This window comes from Opisthorchis viverrini (assembly GCF_000715545.1).
Source record: "Opisthorchis viverrini unplaced genomic scaffold opera_v5_9, whole genome shotgun sequence".
In the NCBI taxonomy this organism is placed as follows: Eukaryota; Metazoa; Platyhelminthes; class Trematoda; order Opisthorchiida; family Opisthorchiidae; genus Opisthorchis; species Opisthorchis viverrini.
Genome location: NW_008751665.1, coordinates 1,393,064 through 1,408,545, shown reverse-complemented (window position 1 = coordinate 1,408,545; position 15,482 = coordinate 1,393,064). Strand labels below are relative to the sequence as shown.

At 46.9% G+C, this 15,482-nt stretch overlaps 2 protein-coding genes across 2 annotated transcripts in view; one reads left to right on the top strand and one right to left on the bottom strand.

Annotated features, from left to right (window-relative positions):
• T265_00873 (hypothetical protein) overlaps nt 1–15,482 on the top strand; it is a gene marked incomplete at both ends in the record, with an annotated part of 59,838 nt that overhangs the window by 10,006 nt on the left and 34,350 nt on the right. Inside the window, 2 exons of the mRNA XM_009164768.1 lie at nt 6,276–6,641; nt 10,902–11,092. Of these exons, the coding sequence (XP_009163032.1) occupies nt 6,276–6,641; nt 10,902–11,092 (557 nt within the window). The remainder of the gene's footprint in view (nt 1–6,275; nt 6,642–10,901; nt 11,093–15,482) is intronic.
• T265_00872 (hypothetical protein) lies at nt 9,166–9,612 on the bottom strand (the record flags this gene model as incomplete). Its single annotated transcript, XM_009164767.1, has 1 exon — nt 9,166–9,612. One exon carries the CDS (start codon nt 9,610–9,612, stop codon nt 9,166–9,168), a length of 447 nt encoding a protein of 148 aa, XP_009163031.1.

The following is a 15,482-nucleotide window of genomic DNA, read 5'->3' as shown; positions in this document are numbered from 1 at the left end:
GTTATCTAGTTCAATCATACTCAATGCCTGCTGACAAAAAGAGGTGCCCGCTTGTATTTACGGAGTATGCCCCAACGGACTGCAGCTTCTATCGAGAGTTGTCTTGGTTCGCTTGTCAAGCAAGAATCTTTGACATTTTGATACGTGCAGGTGATTTGAACGCTCAAATAGGCCGTCTTAGCTCCTTGGAATCACATTTGGGGAGTCGATTCATAGTTCATGCTCGTCGAACGGAGGATGCAGAGCGACTCTGAACATGAACTGTTTCTGGCCACTAAGAAATTTCAGCATAAACGTTGGCATCGTGTAACCTGGCGGCCACTACCTGCAAATCCAATGTGGACCCAGTTGGACTACGTGGCCATCAGCCACCGGTGGAATGCTACAATTCAAAACTGCCGTTACTTCTGGAGCACACTTGATTCCAATCAGGCCATGATGCATGTATGTCTAACAGTTCGTTCCTCCTCAGACCCTTGCAAGTGAGAAAAAAGCCCACCAATCCACCATCTTCGAAAAACCACCATACCTAAACAGTATCAATATGAGCTAGCTCAACAACTTTCCACAATGAAACAATACTGTACTGACAGTGAGCATGTGGATGAGGCGTGGCGAAATGTGGAAGGAGCTGTGCTAGTGTCGTCCAGTGTTGTTTGCCCTCCCCGATTCGACCACCGCATTTCGTCGAAATCACCATCCATGATTGATACCAGGAAATCCAAACCAGCAGGCAACAAGTACGACGGCGCACGCAAATCCCTCAAACGTCAAATAGTGAAGAGTCTAAGGAAAGACCGAGAGCTCTGGTGGAGATGGAGAAGGCTTTTGATACAAGAAACAGCCGTGCCCTATATCAACTGATACGATCGACTGGCCCTAGGAAAGCAACGGTCATTGAAACGATAAGTGGAAAAAATGGCTCATTGATTCACTCGCAAAAATCGTCAGCTGGAAAAATGGGTCGAACACTTCTCAGAGCAGTTCACCTGGCCTCCTGTAATACAAGCCTGTGAAGATAGTGCATGCGGGCGAATGGAATGTAAACCTTGACCGCCCACCGGAAGAAGAAATAAGGTACGAAATGTCGGTACTGAAACGTGAAAAGGCACCAGGACCGGACAGTTTGCTTCCAGACCTCTAAAAAAAGGCGCAGATTCCCTGGTTACCCATCCGACGAAGCTTATTGTGCTATATGGGACGATGAGAAGTTGCCTGTAGAATGGGGTATATCGAGAGTTCAAAAATGGTGCGCAGACGTGTGGAAACCATCGTGGCACCAGCCTGTTGGCTCTGGCATCATAGGGGTTCTCATATCCTATCCTTCAACGGTTGACTGAACACAGGGAGAGGCAAATCTGTGAAAACTAAGCTAGGTTCCGCCCTGTAAGGGTATGCCTCGATCGAATCTTCGCTCTCCGACAAATTCTGGAACATAGACACTGCTTTCAGCAACGAACAATGGTTGTATTTCTTGATCTGAATGCTGCCTTTGACCACAGGCACTATGGCAGTCTGGAGCAAAGGTGTCCCCCATAAATTCTTGACCCTCCTTAGGGCGCTGTACGCCAACTCCCGCGGCCGTGTGAAGGTCTGCGGCAAGCTCTCTTCTGAGTTCACCACATCAAGTGGTGTCAGACACGGCTGTCCTCTTTCGCACGTCCTCTCCAACCTCGTCATTGATACGATCATGGAAGACTCACTGTCGGCTTCTAGTGCCTGTAGGGTCGAAGTGCTCCCGGGGCTTCTGCTCACAGACATTGAGTGCCCGAACAAAATGGCCCTTCTTGGATATGACGCCTTGGTAATGCGACTTGTATTAAACTATCTAAATAATTCTGCCGCACGATTTAGCATCAGCTTCACATCTGCAAAGTGTAATGTGACGCTGCTAGGCTGGGCAGGCTTGAACTCTAGCCTCATGCTTATGGATGAGCTGATTGAGGTAGCAAACAAGTTTATCTACCTGGGATGCTGTATTAGTCCAGGTGGCCTCACGAAAAAACGACATTTCCATCCAGTTAGGATAAACCTTCGTGAACCGGCGTCACATGTAGCCTAGGCGTGACATCACTTAACCGTCAAGGGCCGAGTCTACAGTGCTGCGGTGCGCTCCATATCACTATACGGGTCGCTGCCCGTCGAGGATGTCAAGACTGTGCTTGACCGTCGATGTCTTCGGAGGATTTTCCGAGTCTGGTGGGAGCACCAGACAATCCTGAAGTACGTCGAATGTTATTCGGAAGAAATAACTTACCCTCGATAGATGAACTGATCACACTGCGCGGGTTGCGCTGGCTTTGCCACGTGCTACGCACGCCGGTCGACTGACTTCCTCCTTTTGCAGAGCCACATGAAGGGCAGAAATGGGCCTGAAGAGGTCAACCAACGATTTGGCAGCGAAGTGTGAAAGCCATTACCAGCAAAGTCAGCTGCGCCGATCATTGCCATTTCCCTGCATGGGGACCCCGACAGGGGCCACTTAAGTGCTTAGAGCCATTGTGAGTTATGGCCCGATCGCGCCATCAAGGGCGCTCATGCATCTAAGCTACTACATTCATTGCAAAGATCCCTTCCAAATGCTCCCACCCAAAAGTCCAGTGACAACTGTATTTACGCACCAACTTATCAGCTCCCGCCTCCCATGCACATCTGTCTTCCCTCCTCAAATCATCGGTGCACTGTGGCAGCTGGAACTACTGCACGACAATTGCGCGGTTTTTTACAGCCAATAATGATGTTGATGCTTCTAGTGCGCAGCTACTTATCCCATCTCCCGAAATCATCAGTGAACGAAACTGTGGCAGCTGTGACCACTGCGACAAATACGTGGTTGTTGCAGCTGATGATGATGATGTTGAGTTCTGCAGTAATGTGACGCAGATGAGTAAGCGATATAAATAGATAGGAATAGCGAGTAGGGAAACAATTGAACATGGACCAAGGCAAACAGGTCCACGCTTGTTCAACATGACCACTGGTGTTACAGTCATTCTTCTCTGTACTTCAGCTGGAAGTCGGATGACACCCGTAGTGTGACGAAGTCGCATTCAGTTTATGACCCATTGCGAATGATGAGCTATGCTGCTGTGAGGTGGGTGTTCCACTCTGAAGGTCGATTGTATGGGCAGCTACGATCGCGCCCTGTCTTCAACTAACTTCCTCAGGTTGTATCGCTTGGGCGGTAGTTTCGACTGACTGGAACTTGAGGTATAAAGGAAGCTAGTAGACGATAGCTTGAACGATAGTATGTGCACTCAAATCCAACGCTGGTGGCATCTTCGTGGGCGTCTCATACCAGTTGATGTTTTCTAAGTGAATTCGTTGAAGGTAGTCTTGACAGGACGTTTGGTGGGAATATGTACAATCCCTGTCCAGCATCATGTAAAATCAGGTCATAGATTAAACAGTGCAGTGCTCAGCGCCATTATGTTAGCTGTGCTGTTGCTCCAAGCAAGCCAGTCAGTTGTGGTTATCGTTTGTCGGTAGCTGCTTCAGCTTGCGAATGAACACTAACTTTGCAGCGAATTAGCACTGGAACTAGGAATCTCCATACGGAATGGTTATGCGCATTACAGCGAACTTTTGAACGTACGTTGTGCGGAAATCTATTCCCAGTCGATCCCTGGTTTTCGGGAAATGCGATATGTTATTTTTTTAGCCTCAGTCGTTTAGTACATAGATTGTGTCTCGTATTATCTGAATGCAACGATTGCCATTTTATGGTCGCATTTGTCGCTCGTAATGCTTTCATTTATGCAGATTTGAAGTATCGGGAGTCAAGTGCGAAACTACTGACCAGAAGCCCCCCTCTGGGTTTGAGCAACCTGGCAGCGTCTTAGCCCTTGTGGTGCTTTCGGGTTACACGGCAGTTGTGCACTGAAATGATGCCACGGCTTGATGATTACCGTTCTTATTGCTATTGTTATTGATTATCATTTGGACATTTCAAAAGATTCAGTGATAATCTCTCTTGGCATATTGATGTGGCAGTCCGGAAGAACCTTGCTGTGTCGTAACGGATTATGTTGTATAATAATGTTAGAAGTAAATCCATGAACTGTGTAAATGGTACAACTAAGCGAATAGCCAATTAGCAGAAAAAACAGCAGAATGTACATCCAATGAACAGCTACGTGCCCTTCGTTCCCCTTGCCTAGTCATCTGGAAGCGATAGTGCTCGAAAGAGTGGTTCTTGACAGTCTACATAAATCCAGTTTGGACTGAGTACTGCGAGTCACAGAATGCAATTACTGGGCCCACGTTCGTACTGACAAGCTTACGGAAGCAGGAACGGTTCAGTCACTCGCGGCAAAGAAATAGGATGTAAGCAGACAGTTGTGGATGGGAAGGGGGCGAGATGGCCCAAGTGGTTAGAGCGCGAATTTACTGACCGGAAGGTCCGTGGTTCGAACCTGACCTCTGCCACTCGACTTTCCCTGTCTAGGCCTGGGCGACCTGGAAGTATCCCAGCCCTCGTGCTTCCTCCGGGTGGCATGGCAGCTAGGCACCGGAAGGGTGTTACAGCTGAACAATTATTATTTATTATTATTGTTGTGGATGGGAACTCCCGCGAGCCTCTCTGTAGATGTTTGATCTTTTGAGGAACAGCATCAGGGTTAATAAGCGGAACAGTGTTTCTAGAAAACACATCGACGGTGCACAGGGGGTAGTGTAGGCGGAGTGATGTAGGAACACTTGATGATGATGTTCAGAGCATCTAAGTGGAGTAGACATAAGTACATTTAGTAGGGCTGTTGCCGCCACGGTCTATGATGCGAGTAGGACAAGTTCAGATCTTTATTAAAAGCGGATCATGGCGAGGCTGCCGACCTGGCTGTTAGCTTGATCGCTGGCTTTCGAGAAGGCAACCCATTCGGCTTCATGAACGCCGAAGCCAGCAACAATGCAGAATCCAGCAATGTAGTACACCCGGTGAGGGCGTCCCCAGTTGAAATTTGAGGGCGAGTGTTGAGGAAATGAGCAATAAAAGCGACCAGTTTGAGCAAATGGATAGAAAAAGGGAGTGGAAAATTGAAACGAACACAAATGGCTATCCTACAACTTTAACACCCTTTCAGTGCCTAGCTGCCATGCTACCCGAAGGAACCACGAGAACTGAGATACTTTACTTCGTATGCCAGGACCGTTTGCCTCGTAATGCCCCTCTTCGCTCAGCTTGGTACCGGATGGAGGCGACTGAGATGCAGTCAGTATATTACTTGGCAACGAAGCGTGAAGGCCCTCAGCAGTTAATTGGGTCGCGTTTGTAATTACCATCTCTCTGAGATTGGGATTGCGAGACGTGACGAACCAACAGTTGGTGACCATAACAGGTATGGTTGCTTCACGCAGCCAGTACCGGTCTCGTATCAGAGCTGTCGTCTTTACTGCATGAACCTGGACAAACAGGTCCATCTATCCTGAATGTGCAGACTGGACAATCGCCTCCAATGAACGGCTCTCATTCCTTCATTCTCTTCCTCATTGGTGAACGAAGCTGTAGCAGCTTAAGCCACCATCTCGGTGCACGGTTTGTGGCTAAAAACTAACAGGTTGTCCATGTCACCAGGTGCTGACCGCTACAGGTCCATTTAACAGGATGTGCGATTAGTACTTCAGAAGGATACTTTTCCGGCCGCATGACCGAGTATACACTTGGTGTCTCACTTCAGTATAATGACTGGTAAGCTGAACGGAGTGGTGCCTAGACCTCGGAGAACACCGAGTCTCACACTCGTGTGATTTCCCTGAAAGCACTCTTTATATAGGTTATTACCTGAAAGCTTTGATGGTTTTATGGAGGCGGTCTTTATGCGTAAAAACTTCTAAAGGAGTGTTATAGCACACCATTAGCCTCAGTGCTTTGCTTTACCAAGTGAAGTGAAGTAAACCAGTGTCTGCTCGCAAGGCTACTTCAAGTGTGCCCCAAAGAAGACCATCCAACTGAGACCTCTCCCTCCTCAGTGGTCTTTGTTGAGAGCGGATACAGCACATGATTTTAGCCCAGTGCAACTTTTTCGACCCTGGTGTTGCTGTCATTTATCATGGTTATATAATAGCACTGCAAGGTGTACCATAAAATTAGCCACCCTGCGGGTGATACACACGATATCTGGTGTCTATCCTTTGATTCTTACTGGTACTCCGTTTTTCTATGCTCGTTTAGTGCCGTACGTTGGCGAAACGGTTTTGTTTTTTGTTCTGTTGAGGCGTTTTGCCACACACAAGGACTGGTCAGTCATCTGATGTATATATTCTGATATCCTTTTTAGCGGTTCGACAGTATGGGATGCAAGTTGTTGGAAAGCTCCAAGGAACTCGCCGCCTGCCACCTCCAGCTTGGGTCCCTAGTATTAAGGCCGAAAGTGGTGGACTTGACAGCCGGGTCGCGCTGGTTCCCCCGGGTGGGAGTGGGTGGGGTGCACCTGCAACCAGTGAATCTGCACCAACCCAGGCTAGTAGTTCTACGACCACGGAGGTGGGCAGCCCTGCGGTCACGACTGCACTTTCCTCCATGAACGGGACTCTAATGCGCGATGCTCTCGGCACTTCTTTTGAACCTGCTTATGCACGATCGCATTTTGGACCCGCTACATCTACCACAGTTGCTTCCGCTGTGGAACCAACCATTACAAAAAGTAAGTTCTGAATTAACTCTTAGGATGTATTCGTTCTTGCTTCGAACGCATTTCGACAAACACCACAACTCTTGGTGGATGCATCCACGCCCCTCGACACGCGCTGCCTCCTTGGCTATACATGGTACATGCTCATCAATGTTTGACAGAGCCAAGGATAAATTAATTGTTCGAAGGACAATCCAACTGTCGAAAGCGCCTACCGAAAGTCTTTCTTGTTAGAGCCTAGTCACAGCAGTCGGTCTTAGCTTTTCCCACTATTCCCACTCTTAATTGAAAAATTCAGAAGTCGCTGATCTCTTTCTTTGGAAAAGCTTTTCACCTCTTTATTCCTTAGCTCTTTGTCAGTTTACCAATCTTCCAATTCGCTGTCTGTTATCAGTGCGAAAAGTGTTCTTCGTTTCCTACCGTGAGTCAAACTAGCGAATCCAAACCACCCGGTTTGGATTATATCCCTCCAAGCCTATGCTCTTGAACTTGTCCCGGTCGTTTCAAAGTTCCTTCATCTAGGTTATTATCCTTTGGTGTTTCTCTTCCGTATTGGTGTTTCCTCCATATTCTCAAGTGTAGCTTCCACTCCGATCCCACCAACCACTGACCGTTACTCCCGTTTTGTCCGAACTTCCTGAAATAATGCCACCGCGCAACTCCACAGACTCGAAATTAATGCCCTTTTGAGTAACCGTCAGCATCGTTTCGGGCATCGTCGCTCTATGAATATGCTGGATTACATGTCACACTTCATTATCCCCTCTGGACTCTTGTTGAACTGAATTCGCTTGCGCCCGAAATGTCGAAGCCTGTTGAGTGGGTAAACTCCTCATGTAGTGGCTGAATTCAAACTTGATTGTTCACAGAGCAAGTCAGCGCCTGTATTCCCCAGGGATCTGTTCCCTCCTGACATTGCTCATCTATGTGGACACTCTTTTCTACCGTTACTTCTACCACTGCCTTCCCAGACGGTACCACTCTGCGCTTCTCTTTCTCCTGTCGCCCCGGCTCCGCTTCACTTCGACTGTACGACAACCGAACACGGGCATTACTACCTTGAGCACCGATCCTACCAGCCTTATTGACTAGGAATTTTGAAACCAACAACGTTTGACTTCTTTAAGTCCCTCCACGTATCCATCTTTCATAATTTCCATTCTGACCTAAGTTCCTCGATGGGATGTACTACTGTTCACCTGCTTTTCCTTTTTTCGACCCATCTTTTATTGATGATTTATCCTAGTTCTCACATGTGTCCGGTCTTCCGAATAGAGTATGATCATGTTTGACTACGGCTATGTTGGATCCATTGCTTGAGTCTTCGTTAGTGTCTAAGTGTTGTGTTTTGGTTTCCATCATAGATACCTCCTCAGGAGAGTCTGGATGGTTCGAGCGTCGATTGGACAACTGTGGTTGGGGGAGTTGTTGACTCTGTGGTGGCTTGTGTTGTGGGTTTTGTTTCTTCCTCTTTTTATAGGTCGTGTCGGAGGTTTGGTTGGAGGTTCGGAGGGAGTTTGTGATACAGTAGTTGGTTCTGGTATTTGTCTGCTTGGTGGTATCGGTGTAGTTCTTGGATAAGTCTTGTTTCCAGTTGATGTAATAGTTCACCGGTTTAGTACCCCATATGTGTTTCTTCTGATAGTGATTTTGTCGGCGGGTGCATGTAGCTTCCTAATTTGATGTTTAAGGAGTTCAGCTACTCGCCATTTTAGATTCTTGAGTGCGTCAGCTAATTCTATACGATATCGTCTGTCGTACGAGTATTTGTCCCATGCAGCTAGGACAGCTTGAAGTGAGAACTCCTATGCGAATTTCCTGACAATGGTCTGCTAATACTTTGCTACAGTGTTATAGTTGTCTTTTATGTAAACAGCGATATCTAATACTGCCATAGGGTGTGTCGGTAATCCGAACATAGCCCAGAATAATTGTTGGGCGCTTGTTAGTTTGGCTGCCCATTCGGACGCTAGGAAGTTTTGCGAGTACAGTGCCTGTATTGCTGTTTGCCACTCATCCATCTTACTAATTTTAACCCATTCTTAGTATTTATAGAGGACTTTGGTAGGAGTATAGGAGTAAAATTTTACAGATTTTTGAAATGCCACTTACGAAAATGGCATGTACATAGTTTACAAGGGGGCAGGGATAGTTCGTCACCTCCAACTGGAACGTGAAATTTATAATAGGAGCACCGTTCTTCAATTGTTTTCGCATCTTTTCTGAGAACATAGTACGTTAAGTCATTCTTTGTAGTGATCAGTACGGGTAGGCGGGTTAGTCTTTAGTCTTTTTGGTGCTTTACGTGAATGTCAAATGCATTGCCTCCCAATAGTTCTTTAAAATCATTGACTATGAGTTGAGTAATTCTAGGTTCCTCCATTAGGGCAAGCGCCTTATTGAGTAGATTTATGAGGAAGAATTGTGAATAATCTCCCGATCGTTGAACCGTCCCATAGATATAATTTTCAGCTATTAATTTGACGAACAGTGTTTTCCCAGTTGTGGTCGGTTCTTCTACTACAAAGGCGTTCTTTCAGTGTATGTCTTTGTTCATTATGCGGGCCAGGTTGCATAAGAAGTCTTGCTTATTGATTTTGTTGACGTAAAACAATAGATCTAGCCTGTGTTCTCCGTCCCTGGTGTCTTTCGGGTGTTGACAGTCGCGATTGTGACTGTTTGTTGGTTTATGATCCTCAAAACGCGAGGTTTGTTGTTCGGTAAGGATTCTCATCATGTAGTTGGATATACAGTGTTCCGCCGTCTCTCTCCACTGCGGTCCATATTCACCATATATGTAGTCCCTTTCGTCGTAGGTTAGTGCTAGACTTAGTCCGTTGAAGCTCCGTGCGTCATAGGCCTCAATCAGGTTTCTCAGCAGGTCAAGACGTCTCTTTCTGGTCATATAACTGTTTTTGTCTCGCCCCTTTTTCATCTCGGAGTAGAGTTGCACAGTTCTTTCGTTCCCTCGGGATGTACACATCTCTCAGTTGTTCTGATTTCTTGCCTACACAATTGATCGGTCTGTGGGCCACCCGGACTAAGTATGTCGCAAAGTTATTCCAGTTGATGACAGATTGAATGGTTGCCATAATCAACTGTCTGTCTTTTATCTAGGTTACCACTGTCGATGAGCCTCTATTGTCCTATTCTTGTTCTGAGAACAGGATTCAAATACAAAGTGGTAGTGATTCCCGTGGTCAACATACAAACGGTTGGCTCGTGAGTTGCGACTAAACCGTGTCGGCTGACCTCGATAGATAGAAGTCCATAACTTGTTGTTGTCTGTCTGACTGGGTTCTGGATTGAACAATTGTCTTCTTTTAGAGTGCCATCCCCTCGGCGTAAAACAAGTTACCATTCCCTGCTCCCGCTGTGAAGCACGCATCCTCTGGACCGGTTGAAATCGTGCCCTCCCTTGAGCGTTATCCCTCAGGGGACACTTTTGTAATTTGTTGTCGTCTTAGGGACCGAACAGAAAGATAGCAATCCGGCATCTTTGTTGTCAATTGCCTTGTTAATGAATGTAACGACACGGGTATTTAACCGTTGTCAATAAGAGAAAACACTTGAAACAAACTAACTAAAAATGCAGGACGATTTCAGTGTGCGATATTGCTTGGTTGTGATTTCCGGGAGTGTGCTCTTTCTGCGTCCTTTCTAAGTTATCTGGTTTTCATATGGTATCTAAACCCCTTGCCTTTTGTTGACACAAGCTTGTCGAAGGGTACTCTAAAACTCTGAAACTCGATTACAACTCGAAGTCCATGCTCCACAGTACTAGACAAAACCATTGATATACCTTCACAGAGGTGTACTCACTACTCGCCTTGAAGAGTGCCGCATTTTTCATGGTATTCAAATCGAAACGGCGTTTCAAGTAGGACGGTGTTGGAGTATGATACTGCGCTTAGTGTATTTGAGTCCAAGTTTTCTACCATGAAGCACATACACGGATTGCGGTGTTACATCCCACAGAATGGTCTTGTTAGTGCTTTATGCAATCCCGTTGATACATAAGCGGTTCTACAATGTCTGTTTAACATGTGTTGTTTAACAGTCATGTTTCGTTAGACGTGCCTTGTACTTTACGGAAGAATGAATCACCAGTTTCAGCTCAGGGCCCCAGATACTACGGATTCGAGTACAGCGGTTTTTGCGAACAGGATTTTGTGTTTTAAGGCCACTGCACCCGCTGAAATCTTGATGTTGTTTTACAGTTTATTTGTAACGTTTTATTGCTCACCCCATTGTTTTGCCCAACTTTTGTAGGCCTTAACGCGTGGACGGCGTTAACAGAAGAGGGCAAAGTGGTTACCGAACACCGGGACACGGAAATGATAAGTACTCCTGGCACAGGTACCGGAGAAGAGACAACTACAACACTACCACCGTGGGCTCCACGAACCCAAGCTACTGGTGGTCTTGCGGCGAACAAACCGTTCTTCCAAAGACCAACCCCGGTAGGTAGATTAAAATAATCATCTGAACCTATCCCTTTTACCATGTACGACGGCCATGTTCCTTGCGAGAACTGCTCTCTTTGGTCGCGAAACGATCCATTATGGGGCCGATTGCGATTATTTTCAATGTCTACTTTGCCCACAGGCTAATGTTGTTAACCTTAGTTTTCGTTCAGAAACTACTTGGAACGTATCTGTTCAGGAAGATTTGGTAAATAATCGGTTTATTTATTTCTGTGTAACGTTTCGCGTTTGACAGGAACGCTTCAGGCCAACTGGATAAGTTACGTGGTTGACCGAATGTTAAGGTAAGCGGAGAACCAATCGGCAGGATCTCTTACAACCAGGCGACTTGATCGCTACTGAGTACCAGTCGGAAGTCCATGTCTGTTGGTTGGTGTGGATGATGAACACTTACGGCACATGGATTAATTGAACTTATAATCAAGTTAGGTCAAGATTTTGGCGCTTTGCTTTTTAACTTTACTTTAATGGGAATATTCCTTTTGGCTGTCATTCACAGGTTTTATTGGTGTTAGGGGTGCTAGGACAGTCGACTGTCGTTGACGGACTTCAGTGGGTTTTGTACTTTGAACCCAGAGCATTTCGCTGATAACCGCACGCCATCCCATCTCATCTCGGCTGTTCTAACACCGCCCTACACAAGCATGATAATTCTACACCCCCTATTCTGTTCACACTGGGATGCCTGGCAATTTCGACCCTCTCGACCATCACTTGCGCCGGTGTGAATCTTAGCCCTCGTAAAAAATTCAACATTTTCCAAATGTTCTGTGTAAAGTGCATGTCCTTTCATTGATGAGCCACATGATATCACCTGATATTCATCTACGTTTCTTGGTGGTCCTTTGATGCACCGCTTGTGCTCAGCGATTCTGATTTGTTTGACCTATGCAGACCTTGCAGTTCCTATATCTTATTTTGCTTACACGGTCCCTGGTGCTACCGAACACGAAGCAGTCTTTCAGTTGCAGGAATATTGAGCGTAAAGTTTTCCTTTCGGTTGTTCACCGTATTCCACTGATAACTTCGGATTTCCTTGTTTTGTGTGGGAGGACTGCTGTTCCGACTCACTGCTTGCTGGGTCTTGGCGTTGGGACCAGTACCCATCTTTATCATTATTAAACCCACTGGGTAACCGGTGTGCTGAACTTGCTTTTCGCTCCAAGTTAAGCTTCTGTTCGGTCGACCTCTCTGTATGGTGCTCCTATTCGACTAAACATCGCTGGAATTATACTAGCTGCCGATGTAATGAGTAGCTCAAACCTCACCAGTATCTGTTGGTTTCCGGTGAACATTCGTTTTTAATCTCCCGCTACTCTTGTGTGTCATGTAACCCGACGTATCATCCGACGTCAGGTGATCCTGAGTGCCCATGCAGACCGTAAAGTTCGGTGGACCCGAAAGACTGAAGAAATGGAAGACGTAAAGGGTGCTGGAAACGTCCGCAAACTGTTCCACTTGATTCGTTCGACTGATCCTTGTAACCTTTTCGTCAGTCAAATAATCACGGACCGAAATAGCTCCCTAATATGCAGCAAAGCAGGTCTTGACTGCTGAGCGCTATACTTTGAGCAGCAATTCAGCTGGCCACTTGCTACTTCCAATCCGAAACCCTGGTCTTCAACGGAAAGGTGGATTGTGAATACGGAGCCGCCTTCAGTTTCAGAAGTGTTCAGCGTCATCGTGCTGCGGGTACTGGCGATCTGTTCAAGAATGGCGGTTCGCTTCTTTGCCAGTGCCTATCTAGCCTACCTGGGAGACAACCAGACAACCGGGGTGAATCGATAGTAGTACCCATTTTCAAAGAGGGTACTCACAGTGAATGTAATAACCTCAGAGGTGTTAGCTTTACTCCTGTTCTCATAAGGCTTCTGGCGTCACTGATTCTCCGTCGTCTTATGATGGCACGCGAAACCTTGACTCGTGAGAATCAATTGGGATTTCGACCGGGTAGAGGCTGCGTTGACCACATCTTCACACACCATCAGATGTTAAAACAACGCATATGTACAGACGACCCACGATCCTGGTATTCCTTGACTTAAAGGGTGCGTTTGATTCTGTTGATTGATCAGTACTGTTAACTACACTTGCTCAACAGGGTATGCCCCAGAAGTTTGTAAACATAATCCGATCCCTATATTCACATACTTCTGGGCTGGTGGGTGTGTGGTAAACTCTCCTAAAGCTCCCGTTCAAAAAGTGGTTTCAGACAAAGGTGTCCGCTCTCTCCATTCTTGTTTAACTTCGTCATTGGTGAGCTAATGAGGCGAACGCTGGACGGTCTTCAAAACCGCTCAAATCGTTGACGGTGAGAACCTTATCGACCTGGAGTACGCAAACGATATTGACCTCATTTTTGAAGACCAAGGTGAAGCACGGGCGAGATGGCCCAGTGGTTAGATCGCGAATTTACTGACCAGATCCGTGGCCTCTGCCTCTCGACTTCGCCTGTCTAGGTTTGGACAACCTGGCAGTATACTAGCTGTCGTGCTTCGTCGACGTGACAGACACCGAAAGGGTGCTACAGCTACAAGCTTTTTTGAATAGACTGGCCACCATCGTTCCATCTTTTGGCATGCGCCTTGCACCTTCAAAGTGCAACGTTATGCTCCAGGACCAGCAGTCTCTGAACATACCCCTTAAGGTCCAAGGAGAATCATTGGAGGTTGTCGAAGGTTTCACATATCTCGGTAGTTGTCAGCTCCGACGGAAATGTGTTTGGTGAAGTCAGTGTGAAAATCTCAAGGGCTCGAATCACTTGGTAATTTGCGTCACGTGTGGCGTCAAAAGGCATTGATTGCATCACAAGGGTTGCGTGTACCAGGCCACAGTAGACTGTTGTTGTATGGGTGCAAAACGTAGCCTCTGCACTACAGATGTTATGAGGCGTCTTCAGGTTTTTGACCACCGATGCCTCGGAATTGTTGCTGGTGCTGGATGGCGTCAGCGGATTAGTAACGAGGCGATTAGAGAACGGGTATTCGGTTGCACAGAAGGTGCATCAATCGCGGTAAACATCCAGTACCATCAACAGCGGTGGCTTGTTCATCTTCTACGGATGCCGGAACACCATCTAGCAAGACGAGTGTTGTTCTCCGTGCCTCTCAGAATGGCTAACGTATGACTTGACAGAAGAGTGTGAAAGAGATAATGAGGAATTTGGGTGTCGTTGGTGTTATACATCTTCCAGGATGGGATCCCCATCACCCCGCTTGTGCTCGGCTGGAGACATTGCAAGAAATGGCGGTTGGTCGGTTTAGGTGGCGTTCCTGTTGTCAGTTTCCAGATTGTTCGATTGAGCGCTTGGAGGTGTAAGTATAGGATGTGAATCACTGACTGCCGGTCCTTGTGGAACACATTTGTTGACTCTGACCACGCGCTCGTCCGGAGTCGCTCCTTCGTTTTCATCTTCCAGGATGGGATCCCCATCACCCCGCTTGTGCTCGGCTGGAGACATTGCAAGAAATGGCGGTTGGTCGGTTTAGGTGGCGTTCCTGTTGTCAGTTTCCAGATTGTTCGATTGAGCGCTTGGAGGTGTAAGTATAGGATGTGAATCACTGACTGCCGGTCCTTGTGGAACACATTTGTTGACTCTGACCACGCGCTCGTCCGGAGTCGCTTCTTCCTTCGTTTTCCAGGGCCGTGTAAGGTACGGACGAATCGCTTGGCGAACTTGCCAGAATCGTTTTCTACAGTCTCTTCCAAAGGTTCCACCATAAGATAAGAACTCATACTGGGACAGTATTGCATAATGCTGGGAATATCGCTTGTGGCACGGCACCACCAGGCTCACTCAAGCACTGGATATCAGACCGAATGGTTGCACTGTTAAATTTCAGAAATATCCCAGCCGGCCCGGAACATGACTTGCTGCGGCGAATCATCGGACGTCAAATGAGGGTGAGCATACAAGCGGACCGTGAAGTATGGTGGACACAGAAAGCCAAAGAAATGGAAGAGGCCCCGAAAGTTGGTAATACCCGGAGATTATTTCAGTTGATCCGTGCGACCGGTCCCCAGAAACCATCAAGGATCAGAATAGAATGAACTCGAATATAGAAGAACGCCTCTACCGATGGGCCGAACACTTCGAACAACAATGTCATGGCCAACCAGCTGGCACCTATCTGGAGCCTATTAGTGCACAGGTGACGATAGTCATAATACAAATCAGAAGGTGAATGTGCACTAATAAAAGCTTTTAGTATTTCTGCGACACGTATAAAAATAAATACAGTGCGAGGATGGGAGCAAGTCAAAAAGGAACCTATCGTATGTGAGAGTTCCTTGGTGAAAGTCCGGACGGCGGTAACGTGTTTTCTCCGCAGTTTGGCTGCTACACGTGTTCCATGATTCTCCGTGG